Here is a 22,519-nt window from a genome sequence, read left to right on the forward strand (position 1 = left end):
TTCACAAATAAGAATTCTGACAAGCGTGTAGAAAGCGGCATGAAACAGTAATGTCAAATTCTGTAAATGTTAACTATTTATTTATTTCATTTATTATTATTTTATTATTATGACCTTTTTGAAGCTATTTTGCATTTGGCTTTTCCATGGATTTATCTGTTATTTTAGCATCATTGAAGTGAAGTGACATGGCCACACAGCCATTGATACACTATTATAGATTTTGATAATATTTTTAATGAGATTTTATTTTTATATTTTCTGTATTCTTGTTTTAGTAATTTTGTTTGATTTTATCATTTGTAATATTTTTTTAAAATATATTGCTATTCATCTTTATTTATTCATTTTAGTTTATTCAGTTTCAGTTATTTTAGTTTTTATTTTCCGTCAAGTTGAACGAAACAAAAATGGCAGCTAGCTGAAATAAAAAGTTAAATTATTTAAATATTTTATTGCTTTTAATTTAACGTATTTAGTTGAAGAAAATATTTTATATAGTTTTAGTTTCGCTTTTAGATCACAATAACAATGGACATTTTATTTCCATAGGACAGAATCTATTGTTTTAGAATCTAAAGTTTACCATTAGTACAATTTTTTTTTCTTGTTGCTTGATAAGAGTGTTTTTTTATTTATATTAATAAATAAATGCTGCCTAGACCTAGTTTGATGTTTTTTTAAAGATGTTTAATCCAATAAAATGTACCTACTGTACATGTTTCAGCGTGCCTTCAGTATCCAAATATTTGAGTGTAATAATACGTCATACTTCTAAACTTGCAACCCATGAGAAGCTTGTTTCTTTTTTATCTGGCATGAAACTGGCAGACAAGCCCATGGTCCTTACTGCGTAAACATGCTTCAAACAGGCAAAGAGAGCCAGAGGAAGTCAGAAAGAGCTGCGTAAAAAAGCCCCGGGCCAGTTGTGGCATTTCAGCCCACCGTGATGCAACCTGCTCTCTGGGCAGACACAAAGAGTGAGAGCGACAAAACCAGAAAGAAAGAGGAAACAGTAGAAGAGTCAGAGAGAAAGGGAGAATGAAAAGCCGCACCGCTCTGTCAGGAAAGGTCAATTACGAGCCTAAACCACGGGGGACGTGTGCTGTCCAGGAAGTGCCTTCCGACCCCCAGCCCAGGGAAGCTGCACCACAACAGTCACAAACCTCCCGTTGCCATGGCAGCATGACATTTGTCAGCATTCAAATGAGGCCCGACCTGACTCGAACAAGCCAGGCCAAAAGCCCTGTCTCGTTTTGCCTAAATAAACCGCCAGCAGAATTATGAAAACATTAATGTAACCTGTAGTACTTTAGGATCAGTCAGCAGCAGGTGATGTGGCTGGAGGAATGGAAGTGATATTCATAAACTGCCTTCAAATAAAAAGCAATTAGTGAGATTTGGAAAGTAAAGTTCAAGCATTTATAAAGCTAACAAGAGGAAACAACACCAAACCCACACAGACTCCCAATGAGCCATTAGAGAGAGGCCAGAAACACAAAAATAGAAATAAAAGTCCGTCGGCTTATAAACACCCAAATTAAACTAATTACTGCAGTAAATATCTCATTACATTGATTATACATACATTAGATGCCACGTTAAAATGATTAGTTAGGCAACGGGAAACAATTTGTCGGTGTCAAAGTTTGATTTTATTATCCAAGTTGTTTTATTCTGGTTTCATATTAGCCTGGTTTATAAAGGGTTGTCGAGATAATATGTTTGAAATAATGTCTATTTATTCTCTTAAGTTGATGATGAATGTTTCAGTTCTACAACTATGCATAACCGGACACATAACAGTCAGGATTTTGCGTAGAAAAATATGTGTGATCACGCATAATGTTCAGAATTCAAATGAAGATTTTTTTACCCATTAACAGGAATGTAGTTTGAGAATGTAATCATCATGCAAACTGCCTTCCTCACCTTTTACATCAAGACAAAACAATGTTGCCATCTAGTGGTGAGGAAATATTTTTATATTATATTATATTATATTATATTATATTATATTATATTATATTATATTATATTATATTATATTATATTATATTATATTATATTATATTATATTATATTATATAAAATCATTTAAATGTGCTGTCTCCACTTCGTTAGAATGTAAAATATTTACAGTCAATTTAAGCCAATTATTGCACAGATTTTATTTGATCTCATCAGATGAAAAAAAATATTATAATAATTTAGTGTACTCAGAGAAAAGATAGCCATAACAACTTTTACATGAATGCAACAACTATTACAGATTACATTAATGCAGTTTTTAGTACGGCAGATATCAAGTAACATTATCGTCCCCTTGGAATTATAAGGTTCTATCTGACATTTTTGTCAAAATTGAGTTATTCACATATTCTTATTTTGTGACAATTTATTTACATTATGTGATGATTTATTTTAAGTTGTGTACATTTTGGGATTTTTTATTGAAAAAACAAAAAGGTTCTATTTACAGAAGTCTATGGAACACAAACATTTTAAAGCTCAATATCTCAAAACTACTCAGAACGCAGATAGAACCTTATAATTCCAAGGGGACGTAATGTCATTATAGAAAGCAATGAAAACTGCTAATTGTTCAAAGACATAATCACAGTATGAAGACATTACATATACAAATCTGAATATGGAAACGATAAACTGCTTTCATGTCTATTGCTGTGTTTTAAAATGTGTGAGCATGTTTTACAAAGCCATTAAACCATAAACACAATATTAGAAACTTGTAGATTTACAGGAATACAACAATGCCCTTCATACGGTATGCTAATGTAACTATAAGCTCTTCCAGTAATTCATTAATGGTGATTTGTCAACTACTTACACAGGCCTGCATTAGTCAGACAGACTGCGTGTCATTTGAAGCAGCATTCATAAATGAAAAACTCTCATTTGTAGACAAATAAATGTTGTTTTTCCAGCTCGCTGCCAAATGAGGGGTTACTTAAAATCAATCAGAGATGAGGCAGCTGTCTTGAAGCTTCTACAAAATGTGCTTCCTACAACTACTGATCTCTACAAACGTGTGATATAGGCTGAAATGAAGCTGTCAGACAATACTGTTCATGTGATTGATTGTGTGTGAGCATGTGTTAAGCCTTTGTTTAACAATCACATACTTTTTGAAGGAACCACATGAAGACATTCACTGTTATACATCCAGTATGAACTCAAACTCATCTATTCTCTGCTTTGTGTTTCCTCTCTTAATCTTCCTGTAGCTGACAGTGTTGTACATGCTGTTAGGGCGGTTGATTTGCCCTTTGTCCTTTTCAAATAGCTGGATTGACATCTCAACCGAAGGCTGGAAACCATCGCACAATTCGTCCTCCTCTTCATCTGTTTCTTCGTTTGTATTTTCCTCTTCATCTCCATTACTCACAATTGTTTCTTCTTCATTCTTTTCTTGTTCAGTTGTATTGGCTGGCTCTTCGGGTGTCGTCGTCTCTTGAGGTGCTTCTTCTGTTTGACTATTCATTTGCTGTTTCTCAGCTTCTGATGTGTCCTTGTCGTTCTGCTCCATTGATGTCACTTCCTGTCCTGAGGTTTCAGCAGGTGTAAATTTATAAAGAAAAAGAGACAGATTCTAAGTTTGAGTTCCAGTCCATTTACCCCAAAACCACCAACCTGAAGAGATGTAACATGCCTGTAACAATTGGTTTCTGTATTAATATGATGATTAACGAATGACTGTGCTGTCTTTTTTCACCAGTTTACCTGATATGGTATTCAGATGACAGTGCTTTCAGTCAACACCATGGTTTGTCCAAATTAGGAAAAGACTTTTAGTAAGTTCTCGAAAGGATAGGATGAGACTTGGCGAAAGATGCAAAGTTGTTTTGAGGAATTTTAATTTGATTTGACTAAACAAAGTGACCAACTGCTGGAATGAGAATTGCAAGTACACGATTCTTCCTGTATGTTTCGACAATGAGAGGCCTTACGTAACGTGCACAAAATGCGAAATTGTGCCGTAAGGTTACATAAACACAGAAAAACGAGAATGTATGTCCAAGTAACCATGTCTAGACATCTTCCAGTTTACATTTTAAAAAGTATCATTGCTGTTCTCTTCATGTCTGTATAACTAAAATGAGTTTTTCCTTAGTATAACACAACTTAAGCACTTTGAAGAAGTACACCAAACCACCTAAATGTGAAAAGTTAACTTATACCGCCATCAAAACCAATGGCTAGTCTATGGAGGAGATTTGCATTGATAGAACAAACATAGAAACCAACCGCCACACTGACGCAAACTCTAAAACCTCACAGTACTTGTGCAATAATGCATCTTACCTTGTTCTTGTTCTTGTCTCTGGTTCCTGTCTCTGGTTCCTGTGGTTTGGGAAGGAGAGGAGATCTTGAAGAAGGAGATGGATGCTCAGAAGTAGTCTCTTGTGGTGAGCAGTCTGTGCATGGCTGTGTCTGTGTCCCTCCCTTCACGACTCACTGGAATCTAGTGGCACTGGGTGACGCAGCCTCATTCTCATTCCCAGTGACGAAGCTGATGAGAATTTCATCACCATTGTTTGGAGAACAGTGTTGAATGGCTTCTATTTCTGAGTGTGAGCATGGGATTGTGGGATTAATTGGCTCATTTGTAAAGAGAGGACATTCAGTTCGAAGGTGGTACCAGCTTCTTTTGAAGATGTGAGGAGTCTTGGCGTTCTTCTAAAGCAAAGTTTTGTTTTCCTAGACTTGCATAAGGGTAACAGGCCTTCTGTCAGGTGGATATTGAATTTTCACAGTCCAACATTTCTGGAGATGCTAAAAAAGTCAGCCTCCTGTTTGTGGGAAGCAGGTTTCTATTTTTCCTTGTGAAAAAGAAGTATGCTTAATGGTACTGAATGTGGCTTGTAGTGTACTTTATATAGGTTTATAATAAAAAAAATACTAATAAAAGGCCACATAAATGTACTTAATGAGAGAAAACCTTCATGTGTCTCCCCTATGAAAAGTGCTCATTGTAATAAAGCCACATTAAAAGTTAAATCATTATTTTTGTTGTGCTTTAAAGGAGCAGACTTAATTTGATGTCTTGACTGCTCAATTATAATTATAACTGTAGATTGCTACTTGTTATTAAAAATAATTGTACATATTTTCATTATTTACAAATATATCTGAATACATGACATACACGTTTCAATAGAAATTACATTAAATGTATGTATTTTATTTTACTATAAATGCTTCAGAAAGGACACTTTCACCATGTTTCACTTAACCACTAGAAGTAATTATGAAATGCCTTTCACAATCAGTCAATAAGTCCTTATGTGTCAAAAAAGAAGCAGTGTAAAGTTAAACTACATAATTAAGCATGAACTGAAACAATTAAACTGTGTTTGAACAAACAAAATAACTATATTCTAAAATCTTACACACAATAAGCAAGACCTCAATAACTCTGTGATTAGATGAATGTTCCCTGGGTTAACAAAATCTTACTTGTGTTTACATCAGTTTGAGCTTTGTGCGACTGCCATTTAATACTGTAAAGATATTCTACAAAGTCTTTTAAGAAGCTAAAAATGAGGTCTCAGATGTTGAAAACCCAATGAGGCATCAGTTATACTGTCAATCAAGCATTATAAAAGTGATGAGAATGCTAAGGTTGGTCTGTGATGCCGGATGTACCGTCAATGACGTGTCATTTCCTGCCAGGATTAAGATCTATGTGGTGAATGAGAACTGCATCTGGTGTTTTACCACTGACTGAGATGATATCTGGGAAGCCTACGTGTTCAGCAGAAGCAAACAGCAGACAAATCAACTTATGCAAAGCACATTCAGCGAGATTAAGTGTACATTGAGAAACAGCCCAAAGCAGAACCAGCCTGTGCTACAAAGCACCGAAACATCAGTTTGTTATAAAAGTTTATTAAAGAGGCATTATATAAATATGGAAATTAATAAATATTAGAGAACTTGGTACATAAATACACAAAACACATTTTGAAAATCAGATAACACTAAATAAACTGACAATAAAAAATGAATGCTTAATAGTGCAAAATACACAAATACAGTTGAGATGCAGTATAATTCAAATAAATAGTTCAATGTTTAGCTTTTCACTCACTAATTCAAACCACTATGTAGCAGTGAGTTTAAAAATACAGAAATATGCTGTCTGCTGTCTGACCAGGGTCTCTTATGGGATCTCAATGAGAATATGTTCAGGATTTGTTTTCCTGGACTAACTTTAAAAATGGCTCAGGAGCACAAGATACACTATCTACTTTACCAGAAAGCTTAGTTTCAACCCTGCTCTAATGCACTAGCCTGTCATTTTCCAGTGAAGCCCACAACCTTGGTTAGGTGTGTTTGATTGTATTAGAACTGGGGGAAAAACTCTCTGTCTGTTAAACACACTGTTAGCAAAGGTTCGCAGAGGATCCTGCAGAAAGGACATTTAGCTTCTGGATTTTATCCTCAGCACCTAAAAACAAGAACAGATTTTGTTTTAATTCACTGAAGAGTTTGTGTTATTGTGTAACTGAAATGAAAACCAGTTTTAACGAAAAAATTTCATTTGGTACTGATATAAAAAAAAATGATGGTGTAGACTAGCTGTAGTTTCATATCAAAACATTATCAAGAATTGTCAGCAAAGTTTCTTCCCGTAAAAGCAGAATTTCTACATATGAGCACACACACTCCCCACATGCCACCCACACACACACACACACGCACAGATCTTCTAATGCTTTTGTTGGCATCCTGAGGGCAGAGTGTGGCATTATGGGGAAATGATGTGTTCCACTTGTGGGTAGTTTATGCCCACATCGTCTCTGTCTTAACATCTTCTCTCACACACAATCACACATTAACACACACCTCCTGTTAGACGCACTTCCTCTGCGATGAGTGTCTGAAGCTCTTCGCTTTTCTCTGTAAACTGTTTCTGTAGTGTGGCGTAAATGTGAGGGGGAAACACAGAGAGAAAAAAAACCTGTTAAGCATGAAGAAATCCTGCTTTGTTCACCATTCACAGTTACTCAATATACAACAACATTACCGTAAATATCTACTGATACACAAGTTACGCAAAACAGATGAATGATGACATAGTGTTATAAAGATACATAATTAGGGTACTGATGCTACTAAGAAATGTTCTGAAGAAAATCACCTGCAGGAGATAGAGCTTGCTGAGCAATTGTCTCTGCTTTTCTGTAGCACCTCTGATAATCTCCATCCTACAGTCAACAAAAAATATATATATATTCAGATCAAGCAGCACTTACTATATAAAAACTAAGGTTAGACAGGGTTTTGACCGGTTCATTGAGCTTATTACATAATAACAATAATACATTATTAAACTACTACTTTATTAAGACAGTATTAATATTGCAATATTATAAAAAATAATTCAATATAATAAACACTGCATTCAACTTTTTAAATGAAATATAATCAACCAGGGACCATTAATAAAAATGTGACATTAAAAATGACATTAAAATACTTAATGACAACAACAACAATAACAAAATAAAACCTTAATTAATATTTACGTCTGTTTGCATGTATGTATAAATGTGGTGAACTGTTATATCTAATGAAATATTACATTTTAACTATAAATTATGCTAATTGAAAAAAAATTCCTCACAAACAATTAAAATAAACATTATTCAGTGAACAAAGTAACAGATTTTTACTGTAGCCTTTTTAGATTATTTTTCCATTGACAATACATTGTATTACTGTACATTAATCATCAAAAACGTAACATAAACAATAGAGTTGAGTCTTACATTAAGGTGGAGGACTTTTGAACCAGATTGCTGATCTGCTGCTGAGTGAATCCAGCAATATACACACTGTTGACCGTTATAATAACATCACCTGAGGTGAGAGACAAAGAGATTTTAGTAAGTATGAATGACACTGGTGCGCGACAGAAGTGAGCAGGTGTCTTGATAACTCACCTGTCATTAAGCCACTACTCTCCGCCATACTGTTCTCCTTCACCCAACACACACACGAGCCCAAATCCTGCTCAGTACTATTGCTCCTCTCAACACTGCTTATCTACGGAAAGGGAGTGAAGACCCAATCAATTCATCATCCAAAATCCAATTATCAGCTGACAGATAATAAGCCCTCAGGCAGGCATGTAATGCTTGAATGAGTGGAGAAAAAAGTATAAGAAGAGTATGAGAGAGAGAGAGAGGGTGGGACGGTGGGTAATGAGGTTACCTGGATGTCAAACCCAAAAGTTTCATTATCTTTTCTTCTTAAAACGACACTTTTCCTGTTAACCAAAAGACATGAGCAAGAGAGAGTCAGACCAAATTTGAGTTGTGCATGTGGGCTGACAAGCTTTAGATGGAACTTAATATGTTTTTACCGTATGTACTGCTCTGTTGTGTTGTCTTGGAATTGCACTACCTACAAAATAACATTTCATATTGTTAATTATTAAAATAAGCAATTAAATGGATTGATATGTTATTTACATAGCCTATTAAATATTAGTGGAAACATACATGTTCAGCAGAATATTACTAGAGAAATATCAAGTCATATTAAACATCAAACAAAATAAAAGTCACTTACGTTTCTTTTATGACTTTTTCCATCTTTATTCCTGATGGTTTTATAATCAGTAGTGTTCTTCTGTGTTTTGTGTCCGGTGTTCAACAGGTTGCTTGTCGCACAGCTGCTTTTTCCCAGCAGTTTTCTTATGTATTGAACAGATGCTGTCATCTTCAGAGTGTGTGCTGTCATCTCTGCTGCTGAGAACCTCGCTCTCTGGTTTTTATGCGCGCCTCTGCTCTGAACGGATGTCACGTCACATGACCACAGTGAAGTCCCCAGGGCTTCACTACAAACTACACCATGATTTTACTGTAAGGCTGTGTCAGCACACATTTATGCAGAATCATGTTTAAAATCACCTCTAAAACAAACAAAAGGTAGACCTACATAAATATGCATTACATTTTCTGCCAATTAAAAAAAAAGATATATAATTGTACAGATATGATAAAAATTAAAATTAGATTGTTTAAATTAATTTTGAATTTTTGGCATAATTTTTGCTATCACATCTCTCATAATGAAATTTTGAGAAATAATTTTTGGCATAATATTTTGCTTTCACATTTCTTATAATGAAATGGTATATGTGCTATTCACTTTTTAATTATTAAATTAATTTATTTAAAATTGTCAAAAAATGCCTTTGGACATTAAAATAGAAACAGAGATTTTATAAAGATGAATAGCAGATTTTAATTCACTTTCATTTTAGAAAAAAAATACAGTAAAGTAAAATGATTAAAGAATAAAATAAAAAGGCAGAATGTCTCTAGAAATTCCATATACATTAAAACAGAAATACAGAATTGATGAAGATGAACAGTATACAGGGGTCCAAATTACTCAAACTTAAATCATTAAATAAATATTGAAATATATAGATAAATGGTTAAATACATATTTAAATAATTAAATGTGTAAAAAAGTGCATAAATGTTCATTCAATTGTTTATTTATTTCTTCCACATTTCAGAGTTATCGTTGTATAAAACATGAATAAAATGAATGAATGAAGCATGAATAAATGAGTGATTATGCATTTATTTATACATTTATAGCCTATATGTATTTAGTGATGCATTTAATGATTTATATATTTCAACATTTATGCAATTATTTAATTTGGCCCTCCATATTTAAACTGTCTTCGAACAAACAAACAAATAAATATAACAATAATAAAAAAATGTTAATAACAAAAGCTAATAAAAAAAACATATCAGCTGAAACCTGGTCTGAATGATATACTACATGACTTGCACATTCTTGCGTTTGTCAAAACTGTGCGGTGTCCCGTGTGGAGGTGTTTCCACGCTTCCTGAAGATCATTCCCAATCCAGTAGGTGGCAGGAAAGGCGTCTCCAGGTTCAGTGCGCAGTTCAGTCTGATGAAGAAGAGAAATCTAGGCGTCCCCCCTTCTGTGTGTGCTGGCTAACACGACGCAAGCTTTGTCTTTTCCACATCTTTTCCTGGCCTCAGGTATATCAGTAGCGATTTAATATGATATATGAATTCTACTTCCAATGTTGTTTTTAATCGCAATATCTGTGAATTATATTTTTAAAATCTGCGCTGATAATTGGCCTGTCTTGTATAGATGATAATTGTGGTCCTGATGCTGCTTTTGTTACTAGGCGACAAGGTTGACTCGACAGCTAAATTATAAAGAAGAAAATCCTAAGAGAAATAGCTAAAATAGCCACAGTGTTTTAAAACATGATCGGTTAAAGATACATTTATTCGCACTGAGAAATGAGCTGTAGATACACAGCAGTCTACACAAAGAAGAAATGACCAGTGCTCAATATGTCGAGCTGACAATGACATTTATTAATTCGCGGTTTTATTGGATAATTTAAACACGCGTTAAAGGACAAACGTTCGTCTGACCTTTTAGTTCGAATAAATGCTAAGGACTTAGCTTTGCCTTTCTGCCATTTCAGAGCTATCAACCCACCGCTGACCACTAAAGACACCAGTCATGGCTGCCGAGCCCAACTACCGCCGGACAAAGCCAGGTCCTTCTGAGAAACAAATCACACTGCTATCTTCTTTACAGACCACCTCAGGCCTACATTGCTGTCACATAATACATATGAATATTGTTTTCACAAATATGTTTTTGATTAAGGCAAATGCTTGTACTTATATTATAATTTAATTGTAGGTGTTAGAACAGCTAACCTTGCTAGTTCAAATGGAGCTGTTGGACCCTCATCACAGATTCCAGGTTTATCTGCGAATGCCGACATCACTCCTGAAGAAAAAACTAAAGGAGGAAGACGCGTAGGCGTTCAGGCCTCCGACTCGGATTATGTTAAACTGGCAAAACAAGGAGGACAGAGGGGTAATTGTGTCACACTAGAATGTGTTGTTTTCAAATTTACCTTCAACTTTGAAATGATTTATGATATGTTCAGGATAGCATCTTGTGCACTTGTCTCGTCTCACTATTTATTAAAGAAACTAAGTGAAGTGCATATGTTTAGAATGACCTACTGCTTTTGCATACTAAATGTTTGGTATAGAATACAAAGTGATCCCGACAAATTATCTTGAAGTATTTTGTGACTTATTGTTTGATACAACTACCAAATGTTAAGACATTTTTACACAAAACTGGATTACTAAAAGTGAAATCAGCTTGATACACACAAAAAAATCCTTGAAGGAATGGCTCAAATGGTGACGGTAAATTTGATTTGATTCATTTGAATTATGGCCTGCTTCTCTTTCATTTCTCCCGTAGGTTTGCTGAGTCATGATGACCCTGTGGAAACTAAACCTAACAGTTCCTACAAACCCTCTAACTGGTTCTCTGGCGCACCTGATGATCAAGAGAGGTGAGAATTCGTCAGCCCATAAGGTGTTGTTTTGTACAGAAATTATAAATGAAGCCAAAGGCTTCGGAAATGCATCATTCTGATTAAAAGAACGATCCTAGACAAGATTATAAGAGGTCATCTCAGTTTATTACAAACTATTTGGCTGGAGAAAGATGCTATGAATGTGTCAATTACTTCTAGTATTTAAAGGAATTCAGTCCATCCAAGTATATAGATGAGTTTGTTTATTCATCAGAACTGACTTAGCATTACATCACTCGTTCAACCAATGGATCCACTACAATAAATGGGTGCCGTCAGAAGAAGAGTTCAAACATCTGATAAAAACATCAAAATAATCCATTAATAATCCACTTGCCTCCAGTCCATCAATTAATGAATGTTTGTAATAAAGAAATGAATCATTCAGATGTTTTTAACTTCAAATTGAGTCCTCTATCGATTAATATAGCTATGTCCAGTGGAAAAAGTTGTTTAGTCTAACCCAGGAGAGAAATATGCACAGATCATGCAGAGCAGTTTACAAGTGAAAACAACCCAAAACAGTTCTAACCAAATATCTTGATGGATTTAAATTAAATTAAATTAATGCATTTAGCAGACGCTTTTATCACTTACAGTGCAATCAGGCTATCAATTTTTACCTATCTGAATAGGTAGGATTTGAATGTGATAGGACACCAGGCAACAGACTTTCTCATTAGAGAAAGCATAATTAAGGATTATAGACTTTTTTTTGACTAGAGGGGATGGTTTAAAGGGGTTAAAAGTTAAAACTTCTTAATGATAGATTTTTCATTACAAACACGCAGCTTTTCTCTTAACAAGGTGTTAATCGATGATCTCAAGGCATGTCGATTATTGATTCTTGTTATGCTTTTATCAGCTGTTTGGACTCTCATTCTGACGGCACCCATTCACTGCAGAGAATCCATCGTTGCGCAAATGATGTAATGCTAAATTTCTCCAACAAACAAATAAACAAACTCAACTACATCTTGGATGGCCCGAGTATAGTAATATATGTTTTTTTTTTTTTTTATAAATGTTTTGTTTTTGGGTGAACTATTCCTTTAAGGCTTTAGAAATCAGCATGGCATGTTCAAGCAGTTCAATAAGGTGACATGAAGGACATAGGGTTGTGTACAGAAAAGGGTACCACCCCAATCCATCCAGTATGGCTTCGTGAAACTGGGGTTCAATCACCTCATCTTATGCTTACAGCAGCAGTGAAGCAACTACCCCTGATGGAAACGGCAAGTCTAAAGTTGTCTTACAGCACCTGGATCCCCCTTTTGGAACTGATAACTGTTCAGCCTGGGATTCTGGTAAAAAGGTGAATGGATCAGCAAAGAACATGATAGCCATCACTTATTTAATCTTCCCATAACTGTTTCCATATTATAAACCATCTTTCATTTGCCATCTTTCTTTTTTGCCATGCGCCTGCAAAACCATATCAGTGAAGGAACTTCTTCATTTGAATCATTTGAGAAAAAACTCCAAGGTGCATGCTGTTGTTTTTGCTTTCCATTGTTGTGATTCTGTTTTTAATTTTCTTAATGGTTGACATGAACACTTTGGATAATGGCCAGACCATGTCCTCCCATAGGACTTTTGCAAGATACATAATAGATGACCCTGGACCACAAAACCAGTTATAAGGGTCCTTTTTTATATATATACGTCATGAAAGCTGACTAAATAAGGCTATTAGGATAGGACAAAATTAGTTTGAGATACAGCTATTTGAAAATCTGGAATCTGAGGGTGTTTCTCAAAATATTGAGAAAATCGCTTTTAAAGTTCTTAGCAATGCATACTGAAAATTACGTTTTAATATATTTACAGTAGGAAATGTACTTAATGTCTTCATGGAACCCAATCTTTACTTAATATTCTAATGTATTTTGGCATAAAATTAAAATAGCTAATTTTGACCCATACATTGTATTGTTGGCTATTGCTACATACCCTACTTGTAGCTATTGCTACTTATGACAGGTTTTGTGCTCCAGGGTCACATATGGACAAAAGTATTAGGACACCGTTCTTTAGAACTGAAAAAGGCACTTCCAAAACTATGGCAACATAGATAGAAAATTAATTCATGTATTTAAAATGTTTATTTCCATCACTTATGCAACAGCTTTGGAAGTGTCTAAAATGACTGTACCCATATGATCAAGTCATTGGTATGTGGTTTTTGGCTCAATGTCTGCATTTAAAGTCACACCAGAGGTGTTCAGCTGGGATTAGGACTTCACTTTCTGCAGAACAGCCAAGTTTTTCCACACTGACTGAGTCAATCATTTCTTTTTGAACCTTGCCTTATACAAAGATGCACTCTCATGGTAGAATATAAAAGGTTCCTGTTCAAACTGTTGCTATAAAATTAGAACACAATTCCCTAGAATATTGTTATATGCTTTAACATTAAGATTTGTACTCATGGAAATTATTAAAGTAGTCGGTAACACTTTAGTATAGGGTCCAATTCACACCAATAACTAGTTGCTTTTTAGCATGTCTATTATTAACATATTGGCTGTTTATTAGTGCTTATAAAGTACATATAATGCATGACATCCCTAATCCTACCCAATACCCTAAATTTAACAACTACCTTATGAACTATTAATAAGCAGCAAATAAGGAGTTAATTGAGGCAAAAGTCATAGTTAATGGTAAGTTAATAGTGAGAATTGAACCCTAAAATAAAGTGTGACCAGGTAGTCAAACCTGTTTATTTGAAGGGGTGTCTTAACAGTGTTGTCCATATAGTGTGTTTTCATGTTGACACTAGGCATACAAATTTTTAAATTTGTTTGCTATGTGGCTATTTAGTTGTAAATACAAAATACTAATTTGCTGTAGTCAAGTTAGGGTTGCATACTTTGAAAGCAGATACTTTAAAGTACTAAGGTTACTTAGCAAAGACTTTCTAATGTAAAAACCAGTTTGACATATTTAACTATAAAGAAGTGGTTCTTTTAGAACATTGACTCAAAATGACTGTTGCTACAGCTCTGTACCGTGTAGCATCAGATCTGTGGTTCTCACTTCGTGCCCTATCATTTTCATCTTTTACACAGGAAACTGAATCATCTTGCTGCATTTTTACTCATTTTTTTTATTCTGCCTTCATGCTTCCCATCTTTCTTTGTATTCATGATGCATTTGTGAATTTTATTTTGTATTGCTGGTTGGAATGATTCATTGTGAATTTTGAATTAATCACATGTAAAGAAAGTTTAATTAGTAGCATTTTATACCATTATATTAAAATGTGAATAATTTTGTTTAATCTTAAAATTATATACCCTCTTATTTCCTTACACAGAATGTAAACCAAGCTGCATCGGAGATGCAGAAGCTCTCCCTTAGCCAAAAAGAGATTGGGGAAGCCAACAAGTTCAAAAAGATGTATGTCTTTATTTTTTCTAAATATGTAGCCTCTACATTATTTTCCAGATTCACAGTAAAAACAATGATTCAATTCCTGAAATGTGTTTAATGTATAAGTATTTGATCATTTTCACTACAGATCCCATGATAAGAAGGGGGCAGCTCCAGTGAACATGTCCAAACTTTTAGGTTTTGGTTATAACGAGGAAGAGAATAAAACTCTCATTGATGATGATGCTTCAAGTGAGACTTCCTGTTTTTTATTATAACATCATGAGTGGTTGAAATTTTGTGCTGCATTAAAGGGATACTCCACCCCAGAATGACAATTTTGTTCCATTAATCACTTACCCCATTTTGTTCCAATCCTGTAAAATCTTTGTTCATCTTCGGGACACAATTTAAGATATTTTGGATGAGAACAGGGAGGCTTGATACTCTCCCATAGACTGCCGAGTAAAATACACTGTCAACATCCAGAAAAGTATGAAAAGCATCGTCAGAAGACGAATTAAGCTTTAACGGGTTTGGAACGGCATGGGGGAAAGTGATTAATAACAAAATGTTGAGGTTTAGTATCCCTTTAACTACATACACAGTAGGAGGCAACTGCAGTGTTGATTGGAATGAAATTCATAAAGCATGTCAAATTATTTCTGTGATTGTTAAACTAACTTGTGTGCCTTTGATATTTTAGGCATTACCTCTGAGCAGACCAGCACCATGGCACCAGAGGATCAACTGGAATAAAACTGATGTCCCCTAAAACCCTTCTTCATGAATTGTTGCTCTCTCGTAACCACTAGCTTTGCATCAGCCACCCACTCTCTGCTTTATGCAAAAACACTTTTTAGTCATCTGATTGTTTTCATTTTGCATTTTTATCTAAATGACTAGTCTGCGTGATGCTCACATATCTATGGTGCTTGTGATCAAGATAACTATACTGCAAGAAGGAAGGAATATTTGTAAGTCCCTAAATGAAAACTACAGGGTATATGCACCACAAAATACATCTTAGGTGCATGGAGCATTGATACCAAGGAGCTGATTTTCATACTATTCATTCTTCACTTGCACATTAGTGATCATGGCGCAATGATGTGCCAAAAACTTTAAGAAAACTAAAGATAGCATACACATAGCCAGATAGGATATAACTATGCCACGTTAAACAGCTGTTTCTCACCTCAAACTGTCAATGGATATGACAAAATGTGTAAGCTGCAAACTTTTACTACACTTTGCATGGCTGTTGTAAACATTACAGTAAGTCTCTGGTTTGAACACTTTTGAGTGTTCTTACGGCCCAGTAGTTAGCTAGTTGAGTGCACGATGAGCACACAAGAAGGTAACCTTATAATAAATGATTATATGAAGTGAGGAGGTGCCATTGGTAAGGATTTGAGAAGAGGAAGAGGGTTCAGGGAGTTTGCGATGGTGAATGTTGTTGTTAGTATTGATGTGATAGTAAATAATAATCAGCGATTCAGTTGTTCTGGTGTTCTACGCTGTATAATTTAATGTTTCTTCCTTCTGAAAACAATGTTTACACTTGCTGTCAGTTAATATCTATAAATGATGACTAAATAAATTTGCATGTGCATAAAATGCTTTGTTTGCAGTCATTGCTTCAAATGCATGTTTTACAGGTTGAAGCCACTGTTAAATCTACAGATTTTCAATTGCTTCAAAAATGCCTTCTACATTTCAGACTTTTAGGTCTACAAACGTTTCAAAAAGAGGTAAACATTTTGATGCTAAATAATAATGAATCGATAATGAGAGGATATAATAATCAAAAACAACAGTAATAATTTTTCAATGTAATATGATCAATAAGAAAAGACATACTTAACATAAGCCTCAACAAGGCTGCATTTATATGATTAAAAACAAAAACAGTTATATTGTGAAATATGATTACAGTTTGAAAAAACTATACTACTTTAATATATTGTAAGATGTCTTCCCTGTCACATGATCCTTGGTGTTGAATTACAAATCTTTTGTAACATTATAAATGTCTTTTCTGCCACCGGAAATTATTATTTCTTTTAAAAACTACAAATCTTACTGACCCCAGACTTTTAAATGGTAGATTTAAATTAGATAAGTGAAGCACTCATTAAGAAGAAACCAGAGACCAGAGGAGATGAGAAACAGGAGTTTCTGACCACAAGATGTTCAATTTTAAAATTAAAAAAGGAGCAGAAATTGTGATAATCCATTAGTAAAATTAAAGACTGTTACTGTAAAGGCTTCAGATTCAGTCCCAGGTGGAGTCGACCTGACCCAGCACTGCTCAATCATATAAAACCACCCCATGACTTGGGCATTTAACTTTCAGTCTGCAAGTCACATGATGTTAAACGTCTGCTAAATGCCAGATTCAGAGACATTCTCAGAAGCTGAAAAGTTTGTACTGCAATACAGCCGAAAATATATTTTCACTATTTTGATGAACTCTTTAGGTGGCATACTGTGGCACAGTGTGCTTATTTTGTATGCTTAACACTGGGATCCACTGGCCTTTTGGATAGATTAAGATGGACTTGAAATGCAAGGTATGGACAGTGTGACCAACCAGACGCCTGAAAAACACTAATAGTCCCACAGGTTTTCATAACAGCCCTGAATACTGGACTTTGACTGGATTCTAACAGGTCCAAGACTCAGTGTGTGTGACTAGTTGGCAGAACATGAGAAGAGGCTCTCCTTTAAGCTAAAAGATGATGTCCAAACACCTGATGGGTAAAACAGAAGGAGTCCTGAACTGAGCTCAAAAAGCTTTGGTGCTCCATCTGGCAGAACCCGTATTATGCTTACCCTGCACCTATTTTACTGTTATTACGTCATGTTTTGGAAATGTCTCTCTCTTTTTCCTCTAGAGACTGCCATTTGTGTTTATTAAATAGCTAAACTAATTAGGAAGCCTAGTTTGTTTGTATTATTATTGTTTTGATTTATTTACAGATAAATCTTTATATAATACAGGCTAATATAATTTTATCGGGCAGTGAAAGACGTTATATCATCTGACAGAAGCCCTTAGATCGCTCCCAATGGGAGATGCCCTTTTATCCACACGATGGCAATGTTGCCTAATGTTCATTTCGGAAAAAAAGCCTCAAGAAAATCGTTTTTATTATCATACAAAATATTTATGATGCGCCGGCTAGTCTTCCCCAAAGTTATGTGGACTTTGTTAAACCCGAATACTTATAAATCCAACCAATAGAAGACTAAAAACTTAAATCAAGCAATTTAAAGTAACCAATTTGTGGGAGTTTATGCGCACTATAATCAGATGGTTACTCGTGTGACCATTTAGGGCTTGTTTACGCTCCGTAACCGTATTTGTTTTTACGTACTTCGATGGGAATTCCATATTTTTTGATCAACTCCTGTTCGACTACATGGCAACACATTTAAATGCCCTGAAACAGCGTCTCTCTATGTGGAGCGTCTACGTCACGCGCTCTGACCCTCTTGCCCATGGAAGCGCGCGAGACCCAGCCGGAGCCGCCCGTTCATCGCGTGAAAACACCTTTGGAAAGAATGTCATCCGGTGATTCTGTTACAGATGGATTTATCGGTCTCCGCGAATAATTTGCATTTCGGCGGTTTTGCGGTAAGTACCGTTACTGGTGATTTCGCGCAGCTCCAATGAAGCGTTGCTAACATCTGGAGCGCGCTGGCGGCGGGAATTCATCGCTGCTTGTCATTTATCGGCACATTTCTTGCATCTCTCCTTCAGTCATTTTCAGAACTGTGCTGTAATAGACGCGGTGGTCAATGCACAAGCGGAGAAGCGGTTTGCATTTCTGTCGATGCCTGCTTTAAAGCTCATTCCATCTGCCTTTCTTTATTGCAGTGTTTAACTGTGCAGAACATATGCATTTGTACTATAGTTATGCTTACATAATTGATGCAATTGTTTAATGCATACAGCTGAATAACTTGAGCAGGTGTAGTGTCGCTTCCACCTCTAATCGACATACCTACACCTTCCATCATCATCTCAGGTCCATCATCAGTCCCTGCATGGCGCATTTCATTCATCTGTTCATCATCTACTAACCTGGGCAATGCATTGCATGTTGCATTATTTAGTCACATTAATTAGAATCCTTGATGACATGTGTAATGGCATCCTACAGTCCAGTATTCCACAGCCGGTGAAGTAGGCTGGGCTCCATTACGACTGATGATTGCTGTCACTGGGACTCAGGTTGCACTATCTTTTAGACACTTTTCTTTATGCATGATTGAACATCCCTCTAAGTCCTTGCTCTCAACTCCTGCTCTAATAAATCAAGAATTATTAGAACAAGTCTGAATCAGTTTGGGCTGTAATGGCAGTGTGGTTGCAGTTTTAGCTGCCTCATCATATTGACCAGAGTTTAGATTGAATGCAGGTTTGCTGCTGTGCACCATGTAATTGCTGCTGTGCGGTGATTTGCTTTGAGCAGTCCACAATTACAGTGTAAATATTGCAGGGACAATGCATCATGATGCGGTAAGACATGTTCCTAAGAGACCCGAGCTGTCTTTACACTGCATTGTCATGTTACATGGTCTGAAAAAGAATCCCAGTGACTGTTGTGTGTGTGTGTGCATTTGAAATAACCAAGGCCGAGTTTCGCTATTCATTAGAAATGACAGAATGATCTCACTGACAGACATAAGTGGTGGTAGTACACAATGTCAGATGACTCCAATAAGTTACAGTTTATTACTGTTTCTTGGTCATCAGGGTTAATAGGATGGTTTGCTTGTTCCCCTCCTCTCGTCTCATCTGAGTATAAACCCGGTGCTCTGACTGACAGCAGACTCCTGGTAAATCCAGTGTGGAGGTGGGTGGGGATTTTAAGGACTTCTGAAGTGGATTTCAGATTTTATTCTTGTAAATGCCAGCACAGTGGGCTACTGCCATTTATGAAGTTTATAAGCTTTAAGTCATTGGATTATGTATGGATGTGTGTGTTTTGCAAGATTGATTCTTTTACGTGAACCGGTTCCTTCGGATTGGTTTGTTTCTTCAAACCCATTAAAAAAGCTTCTTTGGTTCTTTTACATCATCACTCGAGTACGTCACGCAAACATATTTCTAACAATTTAGTGTACTTTATGCTGATATGTTATGTCAAACAAAGCATATGTGATAAAGCAAATAACTGATTACATTTACACATTTAGCAGACACTTTTTTCCAAAGCGAATTACAGTGCTATATTCAGGCTATACATTTTTTTTACCAGTATGTGCATTCCCTGGGAATTGAACCCACAACCTTTTGCACTGCTAATACAATGTTCTACCACTGAGTAGTGGTCGACCAATATTGTTTTTTTGACAGCCGATGCCGATACCGATACCTTGGAAAGCAGAGGGCCGATAGCCAATATAAAGCCGATATAATTATATGTTTTTTTTTTTTTTTGTATTTCAGTTAATTACCGATATAATTTGTCATTTTTTAAATTAGTATTAATATTTAAGAAATTTGAAATAATTTGGCAAAGGATTAAAAAATAAATGTGTACAATAAACATACTTATACTTTAGATGACAAAGTATTTTCACAAATAAATAAATATTTAATGAAAATATAATTAAAAAGGAAGTAAACCCTGTAATCAACAATGCACTTAGTATTCTCAGAAGGTTGTGTGCATTGGGAATCATTTTTTTCAAATAAAGCCAGGGTAACACTCATTTTACATACAGCACACAGAGAAAATGACATGAATATGACACTGAGTAGATGCATAAAGTGCAGCATAATTTAAAATCACACTTAAAATTTAAAGCATTCAATTCACACAGACCTACCGTCACACAGAGAACATGCGATCATGCAGATCACATGCACACTTCACAAGATCTCACAGCTGGATTCGACTAAGTTTGCAAGGTTTGTGAAATTAAATGTTCATTAGTCATTCAAAGATTTGTTTAAATTATATGAACACATATTTACTGAATGCTGACGGCATACAAGAAAGTATTATAATATTTGCCTTTCTATTACTAATAATATAAAAAATATTATTATTTAAAAAATGTCACATATATAACCGATATATCGGTTGACCACTACCACTGAGCCAGATAAAAAAAGTCTGCAGGTACCATCACTTTAAGAGTAAAAAAAACTATATTTGAAGCACAAAATTAATATTTGTGGCCACTGACAATGCATGAAGTGAAATGATCAGTCTGTGCAAGAATCTGAACATTATTTACAACATTATTGCTTGTAATCCATAACCTCAGGCAAACATCCTGGAGCTCAATGTTCTGTTGCATAAGGACAAATATGTGGTAACAAAATCACGCGTGAATAGATGCCATTGTTGTTTAGAACATAGAGGGAGGATGCCTTTGCAGACCATGACCACCATTGAGTCAGACATGACCAAAAAGCTCTGCCTGTAGGATTAATTCATTCATTTTGAACAAGTTGTTAGGTTCAGCATTGGTCTAGTGTGCAGCACCTATAGTGTATCCTGGTGTAGTCATATTTGTTCAATGCAAATCTCAGGTGGTTATCTCATCTTATTTGGTCATGAATATTTGTGCAAGTGTTTGTATTTACTGCCTTGTCATCCTCAAGATGTTGCCTCTTCTAAAATGTTTGAATATGTGTTCATACACACATGTATGTGCATTTTAGTTAGGGATCGATGTTTAGTTGATTTGTGAGTGTTATTATATATTTTTTCTTAATTGAAATATTTTGTACTTTAATTATTTGTGCTTTAGCTGTTTACAGTAAACCCTCTTTTGTTTTGCTTTTAATTCCATTTCCATCAGCACTTTCCCAACCAGGATTTTTTTTTTTAAGTTGCCAGTCACCGCCAGCGATTTGGATGATTTTCACTAAATTTTGATGGCCTACAATATATACTTTCCCGACCAGGATTTTTTTTTTAAGTTGCCAGTCACCACCAGCAATTTTGATGATTTTCACAAAAATTTGATGGCCTACAAATATATATTTTGCTGTATGAATATTTGAATATGCATTACACCAATATAAAGATCAAAGCCTCTACTTTTAAACAAAAAAACAAAACAAAACAAAAATCTGTTTCATTCTAGCTCAAAGGATTCTTTTTTAATCAACACTTGAATATAGGTAGGTTTCATAAAATGTATAAAATGTATAATTTTGAGCAAAAAGGTGAGAAAATCAAATTTTTGTTAAAAACTACATCTGGATAATATTCATTACGATTATCAAACCATAAATCGAGTAAATCACTTCCATCAACACCTCCAAAGCTTGCACAGCCATATACCACTTCCTGGATCATCATTTTGCTCCATAACATTATGCAGTTTTCATTTATATGCTGTCTAGTGCTGATGATTGCATTATTTATAAAAAGTTTCTTTTAAAATAAGAGATCGCTAGTTTTATCGCCCTATTCATGTGTGTTTTTGTTTGTTAGGTTTTGTACTCATTCAGAAGATGTGTAATAGCGCCCCCGAGTGTATAACAGTGAAAACATAAAAATCCGTAGAAACTTGTCAGTGGCGGGGAAGCTTTGTCTTCTAAACGACAAGATAACACATCAAGCCAAGTCAAGTCACCTTTATTTATATAGCGCTTTAATCAAAAAGGATTGCGTCAAAGCAACTGAACAACATTAATTAGGAAAACA

At 35.2% G+C, this 22,519-nt stretch overlaps 4 protein-coding genes across 8 annotated transcripts in view; 2 read left to right on the plus strand and 2 right to left on the minus strand.

Annotated features, from left to right (window-relative positions):
* The window catches only part of LOC127959948 (WD repeat, SAM and U-box domain-containing protein 1), a 173,511-nt gene that overhangs the window by 20,611 nt on the left and 130,381 nt on the right, over positions 1 to 22,519 (minus strand). The window lies entirely within an intron of this gene.
* On the minus strand, positions 5,883 to 8,804 carry LOC127959950 (cytohesin-interacting protein). Its single transcript, XM_052559451.1, has 8 exons — positions 8,605 to 8,804; positions 8,396 to 8,436; positions 8,245 to 8,299; positions 7,974 to 8,076; positions 7,800 to 7,890; positions 7,169 to 7,235; positions 6,874 to 6,940; positions 5,883 to 6,475 (listed from the first exon to the last, which is right to left on the minus strand). Exons 1-8 carry the CDS (start codon positions 8,773 to 8,775, stop codon positions 6,411 to 6,413), a joined length of 660 nt encoding a protein of 219 aa, XP_052415411.1. The 5' UTR covers positions 8,776 to 8,804; the 3' UTR covers positions 5,883 to 6,410.
* Positions 9,916 to 16,454, plus strand: LOC127959949 (uncharacterized protein C7orf57 homolog). Of its 2 annotated transcripts, none has more exons than XM_052559450.1 (8): positions 9,916 to 10,068; positions 10,533 to 10,607; positions 10,757 to 10,936; positions 11,339 to 11,432; positions 12,663 to 12,771; positions 14,779 to 14,861; positions 14,983 to 15,086; positions 15,541 to 16,454. In XM_052559450.1, the coding sequence occupies exons 2-8, from the start codon at positions 10,571 to 10,573 to the stop codon at positions 15,591 to 15,593; spliced, it is 660 nt and encodes a 219-aa protein (XP_052415410.1). In that variant the 5' UTR covers positions 9,916 to 10,068; positions 10,533 to 10,570; the 3' UTR covers positions 15,594 to 16,454. The 2 variants fall into 2 exon arrangements, with proteins under 2 accessions (XP_052415410.1, XP_052415409.1); XM_052559449.1 differs by having other exon boundaries at positions 9,917 to 10,068; positions 12,660 to 12,771.
* Positions 18,033 to 22,519, plus strand: part of LOC127959944 (plakophilin-4-like) — a 42,461-nt gene continuing 37,974 nt past the window's right edge. For 2 of the 4 annotated variants that reach the window (XM_052559440.1, XM_052559441.1), the window contains exon 1: positions 18,035 to 18,477. The gene's annotated coding sequence lies outside the window, so the exon portion shown is untranslated. Of the gene's footprint in view, positions 18,478 to 22,519 lie in introns of all 4 variants that reach the window. The other 2 variants (XM_052559442.1, XM_052559443.1) reach the window with 2 other exon arrangements.

Source organism: Carassius gibelio, chromosome B6 (assembly GCF_023724105.1).
Source record: "Carassius gibelio isolate Cgi1373 ecotype wild population from Czech Republic chromosome B6, carGib1.2-hapl.c, whole genome shotgun sequence".
NCBI classification, from domain to species: domain Eukaryota; kingdom Metazoa; phylum Chordata; class Actinopteri; order Cypriniformes; family Cyprinidae; genus Carassius; species Carassius gibelio.